Source organism: Mustela erminea, chromosome 11 (assembly GCF_009829155.1).
Source record: "Mustela erminea isolate mMusErm1 chromosome 11, mMusErm1.Pri, whole genome shotgun sequence".
Lineage (NCBI taxonomy): Eukaryota > Metazoa > Chordata > Mammalia > Carnivora > Mustelidae > Mustela > Mustela erminea.
This window is the reverse complement of record NC_045624.1, coordinates 51,815,324-51,838,673: the sequence shown is the minus strand read 5'-3', so window position 1 is coordinate 51,838,673 and position 23,350 is coordinate 51,815,324. Positions and strand designations below refer to the sequence as shown.

At 40.7% G+C, this 23,350-nt stretch overlaps 1 protein-coding gene across 3 annotated transcripts in view; it reads right to left on the bottom strand.

Moving 5' to 3' along the window:
* The window catches only part of IGF2BP3 (insulin like growth factor 2 mRNA binding protein 3), a 140,812-nt gene that overhangs the window by 10,886 nt on the left and 106,576 nt on the right, over positions 1-23,350 (bottom strand). For all 3 annotated transcript variants that reach the window (XM_032303934.1, XM_032303932.1, XM_032303933.1), the window contains exons 6-10: positions 22,093-22,374; positions 17,449-17,583; positions 16,054-16,176; positions 13,930-14,065; positions 12,276-12,401 (exon numbers count right to left, since the gene is read on the bottom strand). In XM_032303934.1, coding sequence (XP_032159825.1) covers positions 12,276-12,401; positions 13,930-14,065; positions 16,054-16,176; positions 17,449-17,583; positions 22,093-22,374 — 802 coding nt within the window. The remainder of the gene's footprint in view (positions 1-12,275; positions 12,402-13,929; positions 14,066-16,053; positions 16,177-17,448; positions 17,584-22,092; positions 22,375-23,350) is intronic.

Below are 23,350 nucleotides of genomic sequence, written 5' to 3'. Positions count from 1 at the left end.
AATGGCACAAACTTCCAGCTATATAAGTCACAGGAATATAATATATAGCTTGATGACTATAGTTAATACTATACTGCATATCTGAAGTTTAGGAGAGATCTTACAAGCTCTTTTTTTTTTTTTTTTAATCTTACAAGCTCTTATCACAAGGAAAAAAAATCACTATGGTAATGGATGTTGACTTCTTGGGGTGATCATTTCGCAATCGCAACAAATACCAAATGATTACGTTGTACTCCTGAAACCAATGTTGTATGTCAATTATGCCTCAAAAAAACTTAAAGAAACTTTAAGAATAGTTTAATTGGGGCGCCTGGGTGGCTCAGTGGGTTAAGCCTCTGCCTTTGGCTCGGGTCATGATCTCAGGGTCCTGGGTTCGAGCCCTGCATTGTGCTCTCTATTCAGCAGGCTGCTTCTCTTCCTCTCTCTCTGCCTGCCTCTCTGTCTACTTGTTTCTTAAATTTTTTTTTTTTTTTAGATTTTTTATTTATTTACTTGACAGAGATCACAAGCAGGCAGAGAGAGAGGAGGAATCAGGCTCCCCACTGAGCAGAGAGCCGAATGCGGGGCTCGATCCCAGGACCCTGGGATCATGACTTGAGCCGAAGGCAGAGGCCCCAACCCACTGAGCCACCCAGGCGCCCCTCTCTGCCTACTTGTGATCTCTGTCAAATAAGTAAATTAAAAAAAAAAAAAAAAACAGTTTAATTGAATGACACCAAAAACAAGATGATGCTCCAACAGAACAGGGATCCGACAGCAACAGGTTTGTTGTCTCATTTGCACACACCCGTCTTAGGCATATTTAAGGTACTTTATAACTTAGATTCTCAATGTTTGTTTCTGCTGTGAGAATAAAATAACCACGTCATGCAAAAGTTGTCAAAAAAACCTTCACACAAGTCCTTCATCTTTACCTGACAATTATTTTGTTGTATCTGAAGGAACTATTTTCAAGATCTGCAGAAAGTTTGGTTTCCCTATTTTTTTACTGATTTCTGTAACACTGCAGTCAAATCTCTAAACATAAATCTTAGGCTCCTATATAAATACTTCCAAGATCTTATGTAACACAAATGCCAGATCAGAGTATTAACATTTACCGTTGACAGTTATTTCCAAATTCTCATACTAATACATGTGTTTTATGGCCAACGAATATATTAAAGGGGGAAATCCTATTTTGAACCACGCCTTTCACACTTACAAAACAGAAAGCAACAGAGGATTCGAGACCCCCATGCCAAGTTTTCTACAAATGAAAATCATCTGAACTGTGCTCTTCTTTCCAAGTCTCTTCACTGACCTGTAACCCCCAGGAGGTAAATCCTATTTCCCGTTAAGAGGGCGCCTGGGTGGCTCAGTGGGTTAAGCCGCTGCCTTCAGCTCAGGTCATGATCTCGGGGTCCTGGGATCGAGTCCCGCATCGGGCTCTCTGCTCAGCAGGGAGCCTGCTTCCTCCTCTCTCTCTCTCTGCCTGCCTCTCTGCCTACTTGTGATCTCTCTCTGTCAAATAAATAAATAAAATCTTTAAAAAAAAAAAAAAAAAAAAAAAGAGTGAACCTCAAATTCAACTCCAGGAAATAGTACCGAGGAAAATCAATGGATTGTTTCTTCAATATATGTACACATAGCTGTACTACTTTCTTGACAACTTGGTATTTCTGACGTTTCCCAGGACATAGTACGACACCACAGGTCTCAATATAGCCGTCAAATACATGAAGCCCCCCTGCCTCTGAGAACAAATACTCCAGAAGAGGGTTTGACTTGCCACTGAACTCTCTGCTATGAGAGCTGTTACAGGGCCCTGCCCTGCACTGCTTGGCCAAGTCACTTCTGCTGCTATTCACTAAAACACTAAACGAGTAACATTAGTTATTCGTTCTTTAGTATTTCCCAGTGCTAAGAATAGTGCCTCTGTATGCAAAGCACCATATCTCACAGCCTGCCAGTGTGTTCTGCAATGACCATGTACCACTTATTCCAGGGGACCTTTCCTATTTTAATAACTGAATTAATTCAGACATTGACCATAAATTGTGCTCGATAAAAATTTGTCATTCTGGTCCTTATGGTAAAATTGATACATTAATATTAACTTTTTAAAAGTAAAGATAGGATCTAAGTATTTTATCTCACTGAGAACATCTATACCATGTTCTTCTGAGTAATATTCTTTTGTTTTTGGCCTGACAGTGATAAAGACCTTTTTAATGATCAGACGAAACCCAGTGTATAATTCGCTCAGATCTGCCCGTTGTATTTTGCCACGACTGTGTAATTATTTGTTTTCTGGGCCCTGCTCCAGAAAAATTTTAGGCTGCTTAGAAAATACACATAATCTAGAAGTAAAACAAAGGAGGTGAAGAAATAAGAGCATAGGGACCTGAATATAAAAGATGAAGCCAGGAATGCTGTTCTTGTACACACTTGGCTCTAAGCTTCCTAGCAGCTGATTTAAAAAAAGAAAATCAGCCGCATAATTGAGTATGCCTGGAAGAGAAAAACTATCCATTTGCTTAGTAAAAAACACTTTTCCCGGGACTGATCCCAGAGAGCAACTTCTGTCTTCCGAGGAGTAATGTTAACAGGCATTCTTGGAGCAAAAGCTGCAGAGACTCGCAGGCACAGTATGGGCATGTGTCCTGGCCTAGAAGATGCTGAAGACAACTCTCCCAGGAGAAAAGCTCAAACCTAGGCTGCTGCCACAAAAGCTGATCAAAAGCCAAATAATCTTTCTGACACAGTGACGAAAGGCCATCAGCGCTTTTTTTGTTGCGTTTTGAGGGTGGGACTCAAGCCGGAGTCAACACATCCAATACGAAGACTAAAAACAAACTTAAAAGTTGTGTGAGGTTTTGAAAAAGTAGGGGTGGTCAGTAGAAGAGGGCCAAAAGGACCAAGTTTTAACAGAAAAAAGGGGTGAAGACATAAAAAATCCGTATACAGACAGAAAACTCTTCTGTGCTGGGATAAAAACAGGACCAACCGAGCCCATCCGACAGAAAAAGCAGTGTCAGAAAGAAGCAAACTAAACGTACCAAGAGGAGGTACCGCGCTGTTGCCCCTGGCAACAGCACCTTCATAAAAAGTTGACTCATCAGATGTCTGAGGCTTGATGAAGACATTTCTGAACATCACCCAATTCCCTTCACGCCAATTCCACATCCACCGAGCACCTCCCTGACCGTTACTTTTTTTTTTTTTGACAGACAGAGATCACAAGTAGGCAGAGAGGCAGGCAGAGAGATGGGGGTAAGCAGGCTCCCTGCTGAGCAGAGAGCCCCATGTGGGGCTTGATCCCAGGACCCTGGGATCATGACCTGAGCCAAAGGCAGAGGCTTAACCCACTGAGCCACCCAGGTGCCCCCTGACTGTAAGTTCCTTTTAAAGGAACCTTTCTTTTGGGAATATAAGGCACCTCACATTATTATCCTGCCTCTTTGACAGTCATTAAACTGGCTCTGTGGTACAAATTACTGTTGTGTAGAGTTCTGCATAGTAAGCCCTGTTTCCAGGATGTGGATATGTAGATAATTCTTACTTATAAAACTAAGAAGCCAGAACAATGGGTTATGATAAGCCTCTTGCACCTGTGACTTCAAGTCTCAGAGATCAAGCTTGAAAAAAAACTCATCAGCATTACCCTTCCTTGTTACACATTCTCTGCGTTTAAGTTAATGTTCAGCTTCATTATCCTGAACCCTTCTTCCTAAACCTTCAGGTGAAGGATAGTCACATGACCCAAGCAGCTTCCCAGTGGATTTCTGCCAGATGCCTATTGGCAAAACCTCCTTTGGACTTCTTGGCAGACTCTATGTTATAGCTTGAAATAACATAAGAACAAAGCTGCTCAACTGAAAGTTTGCATAACTGGTGAAGTCTGCCAACGAGTAATTCCTAATCATCTATCATGAGGAGATACAAGAATGAGCAAACAGTAAGGTTAAGTGTATTTCCTTTGTGGGGAACAGAACCTAAGACATCACACAGGCATGGAGGCAAGCCTGCCAGCTAGTAAGACCAGCCTTCAGGAACCTGGAAGGACGCCAGTGTTTCCCTTTGGTTTGTACAACAGATAGCATTGGGGATTTTTGCTTTGTTTTGTTTGTTTTGTTTTAATGGATTTTGGTCTGGAACTGAAATTAAGTTTACTCAACTTCATGACCTGAACAGAATACTGAAGTCTTCAAAAAAAAAAAAAAAAAAAAAGAAGGCACTGAAAATTTCTCCCCATAGCTAAGTAGCCAAGGCCTCCTAGAGGTACTAGTGTATACAGTAAGTTATTTACTTTGATTTTTTTTTTTTTCTAACAAAAGAGCTGTACCTATAATAAGAAATCCTAAGTAGTAAGGCTAAGAGAATAGATTCAAAAATCCCTTTCAACTCATAAAATATTGTTTCTTAAAGAGCACCCTCAACTAGCTAAAAACCAAAGAAAACGTTCATCTTTCTTGCCTCTTCGATAAACAGAAACTTTGCAATTTTCAGACCACACTATTGTTCTGGAGACTTCTGGGAAGATTCCAAAGATGCTATCAAAATTATGAAGACAACAGCACTTGAGCTAACTCCTGCCAACCCCAACGCCAGGAAATAACATTCAGCTATGGATGCTGTCCTGGGCCATGCCAACTTCAGCTCTTGCTCTGTTCAGGAACTGCCAATGGCCTCTTCCCTACTGTTCGAGCATTTTTGAAAGGAGCGTTTCTTGTCATTTCTAAACTCAAAGTTTGCCAATTAAGTACTGCATGAGCCAGCTGCTAGGCAGGAACTAGAGACTTTTTGTCTGCTGGAAGAACCGACTCTGGCTCTATCAGAAAAAAAATCCACCTGGCAGGTTCCAGTTAGAATACACTGAGGGGGTGGGGTGGGAGGGTGAGCAAAGTTCTGGAATGGAACAGAAGCAAAGGATTTATCCAAAGTCAAGGTGCATCAATTCCCCTTTCATGTTACAAAGCAGCAGTGAGAAAACAGGAGTAAAAAAATGAAACAACTCTAAAAGAAAGAGGAAGCAATACATAAAAAGAGAGTCGAGTCTTTGAAACATTGAGTCATCAAAACCTACTTCTTACCAGGCAATATACACTTAAAGTAAAAGAGATCCACTGCTAACCCACAGGGCATCAAGGATTAAAGAGTCAACCTTAATGAGTAACCGACTTCCCTGTGAGAGCTTCTAAGGACCAGCAAGCTTCTCCTCAGCAGCCGTAGACGCCAGGCCGTGGCGGAGGAGCGTCCTCGCGTGCTGAGGGCAGGTACCGGCCAACCTTTACTCCTCTAACCCAGTTTTTCAATAAATGGCATCACAGACCCTCAAAGACCTACAATAGTAGGTTCTTCAGCAAGAAGAAAAGTGAAGCCAGGGGGGGGAAAAAAGGAACATAAAAAGAAATGGTAAGAAAGAAAACGGATCAAGCTTTGACAAATTTAATTATTGCCTTTAAAAACAAGTTTGTGTTTCAAAAAGTGGTGACCAGTAGATAGACTTACTAGTATTAGTGATCTGAGTTTAGACAAAGAACCAAGTCTAATAATACAGAGTGAAGGCAAAGCCATTCCAACCTAGTATTTCCCCAAAGAGTTCTATACTAAAACAAAACTTGTCATAGAATTGTTCCCCTAAAACAGTAAATCCGGAAATTACCTCATAGCTATTTGGAAGTAGAATTCATTCTAACTAGTATCCAGAAACATAATACATTCTGTGAAAATGGTGTTTTCCCCTTTGTTTCGATGTGAAAATAATCTACAGGATAGAATCTGAAAGATCCCATTTTCTCCTCCAGAATCGACTTAGATTATTCTGGGCTGTTTTTTTGGGCAGCGCGGGGGGTGAGGTGGGGGGCAGGAGAGACGGGTTTTTTTTTTTTTTTGGTTTCGTTTTTGAGAGGACTTAAAAGCTCACCTGCACCCTCGCAGGCTATATTTGCAGGTAATATCACAAAATCCAGTGGGGCAGGGTTACTCATCTCTACGGTTACAGACACTGCTTCCCAGCTTCTCTTGTAGCAGATGTACCCAATGTTATGTTCTGGCAAACATGACTAACCCGTGGAAGTGTAAAAAGCTATGGTCAGGTAGTGTCCATATAGGAGGTGGGTGCTGATTTTTTATCCTTCATCCTTGCTGGCTGGAATCAGATTCAATGGCTGGAGCTTGAGCAGTCATCCTGGTCTGGGAGGCAGCATGCTAACTAAGCCAACAGGAGCACCTGTCCTAGATGATGCAGCACCACCACCCCCAGCCTTGGATTGTCTACCCTTCACCTCTCTTGATGAAGAAGGAAAACTCATTTAAACCAATTTTTTCCCCTGTAACACCCAGCCAAAGCTAATCCTGATAGACACAGCATGCCAAAGTATATTTAAAGGCATGAAAACAGACATATGGCAGCATCCCACAGACGTTTCTGGCCTGGTATTTGTGGATTGTAATCATAGGTGATCCAGAGGAAAGGAGGGAAGTTTTTGACCAGGTTTTTGTTTGTCTGTTTTGTTGTTGTTGTTGTTGTTTTTAAAGAATCAGAGAAAGCCTGCAAGTGGTGTGGGATGGGGTGGGCGAGCCTAGGGAGAGAATCTTAAGTGGGCTCTACGCCCAGCCTGGAGCCCGAGGCGGGGCTTGATCTCCTGACCCTATGATGATGATCTGAGCCCAAGTCAAGAGTTGGACATTTAACTGACCAATCCACTCAGGCACCCCCTGCCCACACTTTAAAATAAAGCACAAACAAGCTAGAAAGAGTGACATACCTGAGTGGTATATATTTATGCTTATCCCAAGTATTGTCTACTGTGCATTACCCTTGATATTTTTCCAACATTTAAGTCCACCTTCCACAGAATAGTAAGCACTCCTTGCAGAACAGTAATTTGACAATGAATGGGTAACAAGGGACTCCTGCTGACCTTTACAAAAGTCACCAATTTCTGAGCTTCCATCTGCTCCCACAGAGATTCTGATTCATGTGAGTCCAAGGAGAAACACAGGTTCTTAACCAGTTAACAAACAGAGCAGCAGTTGTTAACCTTGGCTACCTCCACACTGGAGTCAGCCAGAGCGCTTTCCAAAGTATTACTTTAGAATACAAAGTATTACCCCCAGTTCCTGCCCTGGGGGATGGACTCTAACACAAAAGGTCTGGGGTAATTCTAACATAAAGAACAATAACAACAAAAATTCTTCCTTGTAACGCAGATAGTAGAGAAACCTACTCTTTACAGAACATTGCAAACTAAGAAATGTAAAAGATGACAGACATAAAAAGAGTAATATATGATTAGGCAAATGTCTGTAATGGATACAAAACCCACGGGGGGAAAGAATGTTGGGGAGCAAGACACATATTCTCAAAGTACTACTGATTACATCTTCATCATAGATGGGAAAGGTACCCTTACAATGCAGAACTCAGACACTACCTTTATTTTATGATCAAACAACATGACCAACAATGAAACAACATGACATCATATGCTTCCCAATGGGACACAGAGAAGGTATTCCTGCCTTCAAAAAAGGTACAACCCTGAGTCTAATCATGTCCAAGCAGTCAGTCAAACCCAAATGAGGTGGCATTCCAACCATTAGGCTGAATTTTTCATTCCATGAATTAAAAAACAAGGGTGGGTAGGCAGTAGGTGATACCACGTGGAATGGACTCCTGCTAGAAACAAAAAGCAGGGACTAGAGAGACATGACAACTGCAATGTAGAATCCTTAGTTGGATTCTTTAATGAAAACACAGGTATATAATAGAACATTATGGGGTAAGTATGAAATTTAAGTACAGACTGCATATCAAATAATAGTATTGTCCCAAGTTTTTGGCTTTGTTTTTAAGATTTTATTTGACGGAGAGAGCGAGAGAGCGCAAGCAAGCGCACACAGCAGGGGGAGCCGCAAGCAGAGGCACAGGGCTAAGCAGGCTCCCTGCTGAGCAGGGAGCTCGATCCCATCCGGGATCAGAGCCAAAAGCACTTAACCTGACTGAGCCACCAGGGGCCCGTGCACCAAGTTTGTTCTTTATCTCCCATTTACTTATTTATTTATAAAGATTTTATTTATTTATTTGACAGAGATCACAAGTAGGCAGAGAAGCAGGCAGAGAGAGAGGAAGGGAAGCAGTCTCCCTACTGAGCAGAGAGCCTGATGCCAGGCTCCATCTCAGGACCCTGGGATCATGACCTTAGCTTAAGACAGAGGCTTTAGGGCGCCTGGGTGGCTCAGTGGGTTAAGCCGCTGCCTTCGGCTCAGGTCATGATCTCAGGGTCCTGGGATCGAGTCCCGCATCGGGCTCTCTGCTCAGCAGGGAGCCTGCTTCCCTCTCTCTCTCTCTCTGTCTGCCTCTCCATCTACTTGTGATTTCTCTCTGTCAAATAAATAAAAAAATAAAATCTTAAAAAAAAAAAAAAAAAAAAGACAGAGGCTTTAACCCACTGAGCCACCCAGGCACAGCCCTATCTCTCTTTTTTAAAGATTTTACTTATTTATTTGACAGAGAGACCGCGAGAGAGGAACACAGCAGGGGTAGTGGGAAAGGGAGAAGTAGGCTTCCAGGCCAGCAGGGAGCCTAATGCGGGGCTGGATCCCAGGACCCTGGGATCATGGCCTGAGGCAAAGGCAGATGATTAAAGCCTGAGGCACCCAGGAGCCCTTCTGCCAAGTTTCTTAAGAGTGATCATGATATTGTGGTGAACATCAAGGTGAATTCCTTGAGGAGACTAAGTTAAAAATAGTACAATACTCCCATTAATTATTACTTTTAATTAAAACGTTTGTAAAAATATTACCAAATTTCCAAGATAGGATTATATACCTATGTATTTCTAAGGAGAAAGATAATAGTGAGCCCGTATTTCTGAAATCCACAAAAACAAAGATTTTTTTCCATTCCGGAGAAAAGGGTAGATTACAGGAATAGTTCTCCCCATAATTTCTGACACATTCTTTGAGGTTTAAGACTAGCAAGCAGAGATAAAGCTAAGTTGAAATCTACATAAAAATTGTAAGAACACATTCATCTGCACAAACCCATGCAATATAACCATAATTTCAACGATTCCAACTAGATAGATAGATTTGTCTTTCTTAGCACTTAGTGTGTGTGTGTGTTTTTAAAGATTTTATTTATTTATTTGACAGACAGAGATCACAAGTAGGCAGAGAGGCAGGCAGAGAGAGAGGAAGGGAAGCAGGCTCCCTGCTGAACAGAGAGCCCGACGTGGGACCCCAGGACCCTGGGACCATGACCCGAGCCGAAGGCAGAGGTATCAACCCACTGAGCCACCCAGGTGCCCCAGCACTTAGTGTTTTGAGTGCTACCTCCTACACCCATTTAGAGAAATGTCCATGTGTGAAGTTGGGGATTCTGTTATTTCACTGCCTACATACATGTAGAATAAAATGTCCACTTGAATTCCGCAAAGAACTTGGATTGCTAAGATTGTCCACATTCTATTTAAGTAGAGAATTTCCTTTTCCTGCCCATGAAACCACCAGGCCCTCAGGGGTTCTGAACTCCTTCCCCTTGGCACTATTACCATTACTACTGGCAGCTTCTCCATCTTCTGATCTCACTGACTGCTTCTACACCTAGCTGATTTAGTTTTAAAATCTCAGGAAAAGCAAAGACCACCTATTCCAGTTGGGATCTTCCTTACATTTACTTTTGATTCGCTTTTATTAAAGGTCACTGACTCTCTTCCCCATTCTTAAAATGAAACAAAATCTCTACTTGCTTTAAGTCACTCAGACATTTAAAATCATAAAAGTCCTTTGTAAATAATGTTTTTAATATACTCTCACTTGTCTTAAAACAATCTTAATTTTTTCTTAGAACACAAGAACCCATTACACAGAACTGTATCACTAAATTACAAAACTGAGCAAATCTACATAACATTCCTATTACTTATGAATCTTAAAAATAGCTACCTAAGAATCACTTTAGGAATTTCCGCACTGAAACAGCCACTTAAGTGTAAAGGACAGAATGTTCTATAATCCTACCACTTGCAATGTGAAAAGCTTTACTGACCATGGTATGTAACCAGTAGAGAGATGAATTTAAATGACACCTCAATTTACAAATTGGCAAAATGAGGAACAGACAGATTAAGGGGTGTGCCCAAAGAGAAAGCTAGTTTAAGGCACCTAGCAGAGATGCAGCTTACAGAACTTCTTCAGCACAGAGTAACTTTAAATAATCAGTTCCTTGTCACTTGTAATCAATGCTATTTTACACAAAAGTGTCATGGATACATGTGCCCTAAACTCAGTAACATGACAAATACCATCTATTTATAATAAAGAAAACTATATTAGATGTTAAGTCCATATTCTCTCCAATTCCTATTTTAGGCTCACTTTGACTCTCCTATTAAATGTTTTATATTTGAATTCTGTAAAAACTAGAAAAGCCTGACTCAAGAGAAGAATCCTTAAAAGATAACTCATCTAGTTCAGTTTCTTCATTGTGCAGGTTTGAAAACAAACGCAGAGGGAAGAGGAGAGTTACCTACGGCGATACAAAGCGCAGGCAGAGCTGGGCTGGACCTGCACTCTTACCCCAGGGATCCTTTCCCCCAGCCCCTTTAAGCATCAAGGTACACACAAATCAGCTACTTCACAGCACCTTCAGCTGTGCTGGAAAGCTTCAGACACTGCCTGGTGGATCTATTCACACTGATGTGGGGCTGAAATTTTGATGCTTATCCATAGATTAATGGGCTGGTCATACGGCTTCAAGGACGAAACATGTTCAGAGTGGCAGATGAGTTGCAGGGGAAGATGCAAAAGTTGCTGATCATAAAGGCAGAAACATTGCGAGAGGTCAAATGTGAAAAACACTTAACACAGTCTGGTGGTTAAGGACAGGCCAAGGAAATTCTTCCTTGATAAAATATGAACAATCTGGGGCACCTGGGTGGCTCAGTGGATTAAGCCTCTGCCTTTGGCTCTGGTCATGATCTCAGGGTCCTAGGATCGAGCCCCGCATCAGGCTCTCTACTCAGAGGGGAGCCTTCTTCCCCACCTCTCTCTGCTGCCTCTGCTGTGATCTCTCTGTCCAATAAATAAATAAAATCTTTTTATAAAATGTGAACAATCTTAGCAATCTGTGTTCTCTATACAATTCTAGAAGCATTTTACTCTACATGTAGTCTAGGCAATGTTATGATGGAACGCTGAACGATTTCCAGCTGGACATTTTCGTAAATTGGTAGAGGAGGTACTACTCAAAGCATCTATTAAGGAAGAGTCAAAAAGGAAGGGAGAGATGTAAACACAATCTATGACAGAAGATCCTAGAATGTTGCTAAATTTATTTCACATGACTGTCTACGTCCAATTACCACCAATTATACAAAAGAACTGTTGACTACTTTCCAAAAAAAAATTACTAGGTAAAGTATCTGTTATGCTGCAATTATTTTTATACTATCACTGGTCTCCCATTTTTGAAACCTCAGAAAAATGTTCTTCTTAAAAAGCAACTATAAAAGTAAGGTTTCTTTCTTAACAGTCTACATCTTTACAAATGAATGAAAGCTGTTTAATGGTTGCACACACATATACACAACAGACCTGTGAACAAAACTATCTTGAGTTCACTGTTTAAAAAGCACACTCAAAATGGAAAACATGTCTTTATTAGTGACATTTTTTTTTTAATTTTATTTATTTGAGAGAAAGAGCACTCACGTAGAGAGGGTGGGCAGGGGAGGCGTGGGGAAGACGGCAGCAGGGGCGGGATGCAGACTCTCCCGGTGAGCGGGGAGCCCAACATGGGGCTCAAATCCAGGACCCTGAGATCAAGACCTGGACCAAAGGCGGACGCTTCAAAGACTGAGCCACCCAAGCGCTCCTTTATTGACCTTTCAAAGCAGTTAACTTCCAAGTGAAGTTAAAGATGAAGGAAGCCTTTTAAAAGTTCTTTCCTTCATCTTTTAGAAATAACTTCCTCTCCCCACCCAAAGTCTCAAACTTTTCTTTCGATATTTAAAAACCAATGTTGACAACCCTACCATCCCAAAAGTTCAAAAGGATAATTTACAAGTCCACTCTACAAAGAGGGACGTAAAAAGGTTCTATTGATAGGAAATGGAAAGCAAGTGCTGACTCTGAACCTACCATATGGGGACCAGGTTTTACATTAGAATTTGTCCTGATTAGCATTTAATGTCACACTGCTTGAGGGCAACAAATTCTGATTGTGTCCCTCTGACTGCATCCCACTCAACCATACAGAAAGCCAAGGTACATTATCTTACCTCAAACTGTGGGTAAGGAGGAGTCATAGTTGAAGGGGGCCCTGAGGTGGGAGGTGGCATCCCTGAAGTGGGTGGGAACAGACCCAAGGCATTCAGATTTAATCCAGGAATTAAATGTGCTTGAAGCTGCAATAGTAAAAATGTCTCTCATTTTACAATTAAAAAATCAAGTATGAGTATTTATAAGTGATAATATTCAGATTGTAATCTCTTATCTAGTAAAGAAAAAAATCATTTTATGACTCAAACTTTAGAACAAAGCAGATGTTCCATGTAATTATACTTGAGTATATATATCTGTTCATATTTCTTAGTATTTTAAAATCCGTGTGCTCATTTGCCCCCTCCTTGATGTAAAGCTACACCACCTTTCTCAAAGCAGGAAACACCCTTCCTTTCCTTAATGATCAGCTCAAGAGTGCTTAAACAAATATGTACTTTGTATGCTATGGGCACACGGTAAATACAGACTAAAAAACATGCATTAGGTGAAGAAGTAATCAAACAAGATTTATGCGTTAAAAAGCAAATTAGATATATAGAACAAGCGGAGATAAAATTTGGCGGCTGTGGGTCTAAATGCCACAAAGTCAAAATCTTTGGAAATCAGGTCCCATCCCATGTAACTATGGCAACTAAACCTATCTTTGGAGTAGATCCAGGAGCCAAAAAGGGAATTTTGTTTTGGTTCAGTTTTATAATGGTTGTGGAAGTAAGGTGGAGATTAGAGAGTTGAGATGTGAGCATACTTGAGAAGCTCTTTAAAAGGTATATGGAGTTGGATTTGCTTGCAAGGGACTCTGAAACATCAGATGAGCAGTTATGATGGTAAGGTAGGCCATGAAGCCAGTCATGTGGGCTAAAACAATCAGCATTCTTCTAGGCTCCTCTCACAAAAGGTAGTATCATTTCTTATGTTCCTTCTTTTAGGTATAGGGCCCAATTGAGGAGTGTCTTTTTTCTTTTTCAATCATTTACTTGAAAAATCAAAACGACTTTTGAAATGTCATATTTTCTGCACCATTCCATCCATTAAGAAATGTCAGCCATTCACTTTAATTGCCTTCATTGTGCTAGACAAATGATTTTGTCATTTTTAATTCTTTTGTCTCCAGGGTTTGTGACTAACCAAGTGAGTTTTAAATTTGAATTCTTTATAGTTGCTTTTATATGCATGTTATCCATTGTAATCCCAGTCCTAATCATGGCATCAACGTAGGCACAGTAGCCCCATTTTACAGAAGAGGAAACCAATGCTTGGAGACAAACCAAGAGAACAGACTTGCAGCTAATAAGTGACAGAGCTGGGATTCAAACCCAGTTCACATACCTACTCCTTAAGCCTACATTCCTACTATACTAATCTTCTTCAAATTAACATATTAGCCGTTTTAGGTAGGTATTAGCCTTACGTAATAGATAAGGAAGGTAAAGCTCAAAGACTAAAAAATTTGCTAAAATCACAGATAGCCAAGCCTGATGTCAAACAAAGCCTTCCTCCCAACTACCCCAGGGGACACTGACTATGGTATTAAAAATCAACAAGAGGCTACATCTAATGCTTGCACCATTTAGGACATCAATATTAATGCAACTGAAACATCTTTTAACTGTTCATCAAAATAAAGGCATGTCCTCCAATATCAAAACTAACATTCATAGAAGCAATATCATTTTCATAAGACTCCCTGATTTTCTTCATTATCTCTTCCTCAGCTTTGGCACATGTTTCAACGTTGCCTTTAACTGTAATGGTGCGCTCTGGATTATACAGCGTCAATTCCTGCAATCTGTGGAATGAAAAAGAGGAGAAAGAAAAAGAATGGAAATTACGGGAGGAAGACAGCTCCTAACAGTTCAGCCACAGATGGCAACTAAACCCAGCCGTGGTGGCTGGTGCTATGTAAGAGCGGATGGTCAGACACAAGGCACACTGAGTAAGCCCCAGAAGACATGAGTCCAAGAACCACAAAGCTGCAGACAGAATCCTTCTCCCCTCCTACCTTCTCAGTAAAAAATACTAAGTGTAAACAGCTCAATGAAGTCCATGCTTGCAACACAGTGTACTTATTTCTTGTCCACTTTTAAGGTGAACCTTTTTCACACTTCAACAGTGAAATAAAGAAAATGATCAGAGTGATGTACAGTTTTAGTGGAAACCAAGAACCAGACATACATAACCTTTAAAAAAGATGTTCCTAGTCTGCACTGACCAATTCTACACATCACTGGCATTCTCATGCAACTGCATCTTCTGGGTCACCAAGCAAGAAATAATCATGGTAATATTCCCAAAAAGCAAACTAGAATTCACGTGTCCAAACTTACTCTTTGCCAATAATTTTAGAGTTTGGATCAAAGTAAGCTGGAGAAAATAACATAAATCAATCTGTCTTGACTAAAAAATAAGATCCTTTGATGACAATTAAGACCACTAAAAAGTTAGAAGGCATTAGCAATATGCAGCAACTCTCTCCTTGACCTAGGTCCCTCTGAAGCTTCAAAATCCATTCAGATGACATCTGAGGCTGCCTGAGCAGGAGCTAGTTAACAGCCTTGAGAGGAAGCAATGGGAGACTCTTAGCCATGAAAAAAAGACTAAATAGATTGAAATGATACAGAAAACCGGTGTAGCTCTCCTTAACTATAGTTAAAACTCTCATGTTCGGGGTGCCTGTGTGGCTCCATCATTAAGCATCTGCCTTTGGCTCAGGTCATGATCCCAGAGTCCTGGGATTGAGCCCCACTGGGCTCCTTGCTCAATGGGAAGCCTGCTTCTCTCTCTCCAATGCTCCTGCTTGTATTCCCTCTCTCACGGTCTCTCTGTCAAATAAATATATAAAAAATTTTTTATAATTTTATAATTTTTTAAAAAGTAAATAAATAAAATTAAATTCTCACTTTCACTACTTAGCAGCAGAATGTCTTAAGCTAAACTTGAGCCAGATGAATGGGTTAGTGCTCCTTAAGTTTTTCTCTAATCTGCTAAAAAGGTAAACATCTACACAGGGAAGACTATTTCATAGATCTAAAAAGGCGTATTTTTGGGTAGGATTGTTTATTATACGTGTTTTTTTCTTTACAACAACTTGCAGCTTCTGAGGTGACCTGTTCTCCAGAGTGTAATCCCCTCCCTTGCTGAGTAGAGCTGACTTGTGTAAATCATATTAGAAAAATAACAGCATGTGATTTTATGAGTGTCATAAAAGACATTGCCACTTCCATCTTGCTCTTTCTTGGATAAGCCACTCTGTGGGGGAAGACAACCACCAATTCTTAAAGACACCCAAGCACCCTGTGATGTGGCCTCACACCGGCAGCCAGCATGGACTCGTCAGCAACATCAAGAGACCCCGAGCCAGAACCATCCAGTTAGGCTGCTCCCGAATTCCTGACTCACAGAATTCAGGTGAGCGATACATATTTACTATGGTCTCAAGCTGCCAAATATTGGGATAATTTGTCACACAGTGACAGATAATAATCTGGGTTATATATTTCAACTTTGGGATTATATGTCAAAAACCTAAGACTTCAGCTAGAAAATACGAATATAAAGCATTTAGCACTTTCTGCGTCTTTACTAGGAAGAGATAATGCTTTCAATATGGGTTAGACGCCAAAAACAGATTAAGTTTGAGAAACAAAATGTAAGTATGGTGGTCCAGGCTGGCCCACACACCTCCAAGATGGAAGAAGCTCTGCTGGATCTATAACCTCTAGCTTAACAGCAGTGCTTGAGAATTTCCTAATTCAAAGAAAGCAAGGAGGCACTTACGGAGATATTGTGATTTTAGTGTCAGTGTCTTGCTCAATTTTTTTAAGGTTTCTTCCCTCCTTACCAATAAGACGGCCTACAAAGTTATTATGGGCTAATATCTTCAAGGGAATCTCTTCTGTGCTGTAAATAAAAAAGAAAAAGGTCATAGAATCAGGGTAAGTAAGTAAACCTTCTCCTAGATAAAAAGATAATATCCATTCATTAAACATTTACTTCCTACCTACCATACAGGAAACATAATGCCAGGTAGTTTAAAGTCTGCTGACCTACATTCTAGCAATGCGTGATTAGAGGGAGCACACACACACACACACAAAACCATTAACAAGCTTGTGAAGTTAATTTTTAAAACCATTTTCTTTTATGCATCTTAGGGAATATCTTCAAAGGATAGATTCTCTTAGCTCACTGAAAACACCTTCTACTCAAATCCATATCCCTAAATCCCCAATACCAGAAGACAATGTATAAACACAAAACAGTATGATTTTGCCATAAATTTTTAAATGCATTCCTAGAGACATATGCAAAATTTATAGAAGGAAACAGAAGAAACTCAACAGTGATTAGTCTTTAGGAGAAGAGTGTAAGAACAGGAAGGGGGGCTTTCACTTTTCACTGAGTACCTTTTTGAATTTCTAATTGATACCTATCACTTTAAAATATCACAGGTATTATCTGGATGGTGAGCTCTTTAAATTTTTTCTCTATTTTGAAAGGAATTATAATCTTATAGCAACATATCACATCTTATAACTAAAATATATTTACTACATATTAAAGGTCCCTACAACTTGAGTGCTGTTGATTAGGTTCCCAGGCTAATGCCAGTACCTAATTTTGGACCCTCCTTTTAGGGTAACACTGTGCTATAAGCTCAAGTGGCAAAGAATCCAAACTCCGCTCACTCCAAGTTCCTATGGGACAGGCATTTAGAGTTTCAACCCAGAACAACCAAAAAAATCTTCAGTTTGCCTTAGCACAGGATGACGTATTTCTCTGCTTCTAGCCTCCCTGCTGCTGCAGAGTATGGCTGGGCACACAACAAGAACAGAGCTCCAATGGGTTCAGAGTAAAGGAGTCAGGATTTGAGGTATATTTTGGGTAAATCCCAAGGACACTTCTTGGTCCTTAGGTGGGCTTCCTATCCCGTAAGTGCCTCCTTCTACAGCTAGACTTTCCATCACTCACAGCAGTCACTCCATATCCAAACATGACAGAAAATGAAACATTTAAAAGACATGCTTTCCAACCAAATCAATAGTGCCAACCACCGTAATTCTTCAGGACAGCATTTCCTTGTGTTTGTTGGCAATTCCTAAGAACTGTCCTAGAATTCCAAATCAAACAGCATGAACATCAAATCTTCACAGGTTAATCCTCTTTACTCACAATTTTATATCTTGAGCTTCCTTATGCATAATCTCCAGAATAGACTTACAAGCCGCAGAGGTACCTTCAGGGGTAGAGAGGATAGTAATGGACTTCTCAGCAGCGCCTGCATTCTCTTTACGATGGACATCAATTCTTACGGTGAGCGCAATGGAAGAAGGAAAGGAGAGCTGTAAGCACATATTCACAATTACAGAGTCTATTAAGTACCAACTTCAAAGTCATAGGACTTCCGGGGAAAGAGTGGATGACTCACTTCTCTCAAGAGTATAAACTCTTGATAAGCTGTCAACTTTTGATGTTTTAAAGACAAAATTTGAATTCCAGGAATATCCACCCCCCCCCATCCCCTTTCCTCAAGTAGGCACATCTTTTCATCCTCCCAAGCTGTATGTGCCTAATTTTTCATCTTGTTGTCACAGAACAAACATCTCACGTCAGGGAACCTTGGTTCAGACAAAAGGGCTTCTTCTGCTCTAACCAAGAGGGCTAGAGTTGGAATCCCACAAGCCAGGCTGAACTCATTATGCCACACAGAATATCCACTATCCATCGTAAGAGACTTTGCTCATCTGTTTCTTCTTGCAAGGTTCTTTCCACATTTTGCCTCCTTGATAGAGGAAAGTCCACCAAAAAAAAAAAAAAAAAAAAGAAGAAGAAGAAGTGATAGCAATGGAACTCCAGAAGATGGCAATTCTACTTCCGAGAAAACCAGATGGCTAATCAAAACGAAATGATGTTCAACCTTCCTAGTAATTACACACGTATCCATCAAAACAAGATGTCACAGGGTTCCAGAGCTTCCAATAGTTTAGATAAAATTAAGTGTTGGCAAGAGGATGGAAATGGGTGCACTCACACTTCAGTGGGAGTGTAGACCAAACAAGCAGGACCTGCCAAAGCAGAAGTGCTTATCTCTTGACCCAAGAATACACTACTTTTTGTAACATCTCCTACAGATACATTCTCATATGTGGGCCTGTAAGTAGTATTTCTCATCCTCAGCATTACTGACATTTTGGGCCCAATTATTCCTTGTTGGGGGAGTCGTTCTGTGCACTGCAGAAGGCTCAGTAGTATCCCTGGCCTCAGCCCACTAGATGCCGGTAGCACCTCCTCATCCAGTTGGGACAACCACACTGTCTCCAGACATGACCTAATGATGTCTGCTAGATCACCACTGCCTGAACACCGCTGGCCTAAGAATATTCACTGTGGCACTACTTACACAGAAAGAAAATTGGAATTATCTTTAAAATGCTCATCAGGGTACTATGGTGAGCGCTGTGAATTGTGTAAGACTGATGAATCACAGACCTGTACCCCTGAAACAAATAATACATTATATGTTAATAAAAAATAATTTAAAAATTAAAAAAAAATAAAATGCCCATCAGGAAGAGGTTGTTAAGTAACATGTCATCTAGCGGTGTAAAAACATGTTGTCAAATTACAGGAACTAACAAAGAGGTCCTTCCTCTTCCATGAGAAACAACACAAAACTTACCATGATAGAATTTCTCTTTTAAAGCTATACATGTTAGTAGGTACAAGGAACAAGGCCTACAAAGTTACATTCTCACCTTAACAATGACTACCTCCAGGAATAAGACAAAAGGGAACCCCCCCCTTTTTTAAGATTTTATTTATTTATTTGACAGAGAGAAATCACAAGCAGATGGAGAGGCAGGCAGAGAGAGAGAGAGGGGAAAACAGGCTCCCTGCCGAGCAGAGAGCCCGATGCGGGACTCGATCCCAGGACCCTGAGATCATGACCTGAGCCGAAGGCAGCGGCTTAACCCATTGAGCCACCCAGGCGCCCGGTAACCCCCCCTTTAAAAAAATTTTTCATGCTTGTAAATGTTGAATTAAATAAAAAAATAAGTCTTCTGTTATTTAGAACGTACAAGAAAGAAAATCAGCTATCTGGAAAAGTGTGTCTGGGGAAAATCAAGTACTGGTGAGTCCCTCTAAGCCACTCGAACATTAGAAAACCTATAGAACTCCTGGCCGTTAAGAATGACCACTTCAAGGGTGCCTGGCTGGCTCAGTGGATTAAGCTTCCGACTCTTTAATTTTGGCTCAAGGTTCCAAGCTTGCTCAGCAAGGTCTTCGCTTGAGATTCTCTTTTTCAGTCACCCCCAAAAGAAATTTTAAAAAATGAAATGAAATGTACTTGGTTTAAAAGATAAGAAGAATGACCACTTCATCACACCAATAAAGTCAAGGTTTGGATTTCATGATCTTAAATGTTTGAAAACTGGTGATTTATCTCAGAATTAAAACCTAGACTAAGGGGTGCGTAGGTGGCTCAATGGGTTAAAGCCTCTGTCTTTGGCTCAGGTCATGATTGTGGGGTCCTGGGATCAAACCCCTCATCGGGCTCCCTGCTCGGCGAGGCTCCTGCTTCTCCCTCTCCAGCTCCCCTGTGCTTGTGGTCCCTCTTTCGCTGTATCTCTCTGTCATAAATAAAATCTTTAAAAAAAAAAAAAAAAACCTAGACTAAAAAATAAGGGCAACAAGTACGTGAGGGGATGGGTAGGATAAAGGGGATTAAGAGGACACTTAACATGGTAAGCACTGAGTATGTATGCAGTTGTTGAATCATTATACTGTACACCTGAAAACAATGTAATGCTGTATGGTAATTATGCTTCAATTTTTAAAAATTTCCAAACCCTTAGAAAAAAAGAAAAAGGCGATATAAAAATGAAACAAATAAGGGACATTTAGAAATAATTAAAAAGTGCTTCAGGGAACAGTCCCAATCTCAGGAATCATCTTTCTAACCACTGTTTCAATCCCCCGCCACTGTAAGTACTGCTTATCTTCTAGTAGGTAACATATTAATCTCCCTCCTTCTAGTTTATTTCCACCCATTCACTGTGTTAAGGACTACAAAACTCTGATCCTCTGAGAGAAGAAATACTGCTTTACAGATCAGGGTAGCCCTCTGAGACCATTCCAGAAACAGGATCTAATAATGACCAGGTTCAATGGCAAGAGTTAATTAAATCCACCAGCAGAACTCTGCAAATGAATCATCGGATATAACTAAAATTGCTTCCCTTCCCTCTCCATCCTCCATCTTCCTGCTTTAAATAAAACAAACAGTTCAATTTAAATAACAGAAGCCCTTTCCTCTGACAAGGAAATGAGTAGCTTTAAAAGGAAAACTCTAATCTGCCACACGACAAGGAAGGGAAACCATTTAATAATTAGTTTCTGCAGGTAACAGTGGATCAAGAAAAGCAAGGATCCCTCGAATTTTAATATTAAAACCAGGCAAATAAGATTAAAACTGACCCCAACTCTGGTTCACCTGTCTTCCCCACTCCCAATATTATGAAGTCAAAGACCACTGATTTAGCACAAAGGTAATCCATATCTAACACCTCCGGCTTCAAAGCGGGGGAAGGTTGGGGAAAGCAGGGTCAGACATCAGTCTGCAGGTAGAGTGGGTGTGCAACAACACCAGTAAGCACAGTTTGTTTGGGTTCTGCATGAGAAATGAGCCAGCTAGCTCAACAAAGTCATGGTGCCTATGATAAACATGGATATCCTCGTAAGCCTATTGGAACAAACATACATAGGCAAGATACTCACAGCACCATAGCCGTACTTTCAGGAAAAGACTGCTTAATTGCTTGGACCACATGAAATAATTTTCCTTACTTTAAATTTAAAAAGCTCTCTGTAGCTGGGCCAAGGCCATTTCCATACTCTTTTGCATAGAGTAACATGGCCACTTCTCCCCAGTGCACTCCGTGTTCTTCAGAAAATACGGCAGCTGCTGCCCAGAGATGTGCCTAGTGCACTTTACAGAATAGGGTTGAAGACCGTTCATTCCTAAGCTTCTTTGTGTCAAAATCTCCACACACAGCCTAACAGGATGGTTAATAAAGCAGAACAACTAACATATAATTCATTGAAGCTTTTAAATTGATAGAGTATCTTAGCCATATTTTAAGGGCACTGAACATAATTTACAACCAGTCATTTCATTCAGACAAATATGACATACCAAACCATGTGCCAGCACTGGGGCTACTCTCTGTTTATACGGCTTTCTACTCCTGCAAAGTGAACACTAATGTTTAATGGAGAATCTTCCAATCCCTTAAAATCGGCCTATTAAAGCTATCAAACATCCTTTAAAAAAAAAAAAAAAAAGTCAATCTAACTGCAAGGCTTAAACATGGGATAAGTTTGGAACATAAGCTGGATGATTTTTTTACTTAAGTAAAGCAAGACTGAAAAACCATCTCTGTACGGGACCCAGAAAATTATTTCCAAAAACACTGCAGGCAGGTATTCCTGGGGATAGGGGTGTGGATAGGGGAGCAGAAAACAACCAAGAAGTGGCCCTTTTATTCATCAGTGCCTCCCCCATCAGAAGTGGATTAGGGATCATTTGTTTTCCATTCATGTGTGCAAATTTGAACTTTTCTTTGAGATTAAGCCTCAGATTTATATAAAGTGAACACTAAGGTATCAAATCACAGGGTTTTTCCGGATTCCCAACTACTGTGCAAGGAAGGATCATAGCCACATAGAGAAGGACACCAAGTACAAGGACTTACTCTGTTATTAAGATTCAAAGGGGAGAACATCAACACCTGCTGCGGCCTCACCAGTACTCACTTAGACTGAGTCTGTTTGGTAATGTTCCGAATGGTGGCGCCTTCTTTTCCTATTATGGCTCCGACAAACTGGGTGGGGACGAGCAGGCGTAGTGGCAAGTCACATGGTTTCTGCTTGGAGACTGATCCTGGAGACCCCTGTCTCGATGAGCCCCTCTGCCCAAACCCACGGCGACCTCGGGGCTGCTGCGAGGGGTTCTGCTGGGAGGCAATTTCATCAGGGATGTAGGCCACTTTCAATGTGAAGCTCTCCAACTGGAATCCATTTAGCTTGTCTAATGCTCTGGAAGGTGACAAAGAGCAGAGTATGGGAAGAGAAATCAAGCTCTATAAAACTTTCAGCAAAGCAATACCCATCTCTTCCACTCGGGGTTACTAGTTCTAAAACTTCTGTATAAAGCCACTGAATAAGCAGCAACCCCTTAACACACGTAATCCAACCCCCCAATACACACACAATCGCAACGCGCAAAAGACCAAGCTTCCAAGGAGAACATATTTACCATCTACAATGAAAAGCAGAAAATAAAAAAGCTTACTCGAAAGAGTTTAACAAAATGTTACTACCGTAAGGTTAGTAACAGCTTATGAGTACCCAAATAGCAAGAGAAGTGAGTGGGCAGTCTTAGTCTTGTCCTGTTTTTCCAAATCAGAACAGAAAAGACGTTACAAATATGTACTTCTCTCACTTCACCCTCCTAAAAAAACGCCAGTCTTAGAACACTGTAAGAATTTAAGGACAAATCTCCCTAGACCATTTACAGGAGAGTCACAGAAATTATTTCTCAGGATAATCAATTAGTCAATAAATTCTAAGCGCCCATCATGAGCAAGTCCCTCAGAAAACAGCATTCCCTGACCTTGTGGAGTTTATGATCTGATTTGGGGCAGAGAGGCAGGGGTGCTGGTGAACCAAAAAGAGCAAATGAAGCTATTTTCTTCTTTATCTATACATCCATCCATGCATCCATGCATCCATTTATCCACCCATCTCTATATTTTCAGAGGAGTTCCACTTTTTTCTTCATTTTTAAACCTTATCATGGAAAAGTACCCAATCTTTAGCATACAGCACAATGAATTTTCTTAAGTTGAACGTGCATACCCAGATCCAGAACTAGGAGACACCAATGCCCCAGAAGCCCCACTAAAACCTCTTTTCAGTAATTAGTCCTCCCCAAGATTTCTAACCCAACAGATTAATTTTGCCTATTTCAAACTTCATATTAAGAAGTATATAGGAGTATACATATATGAGT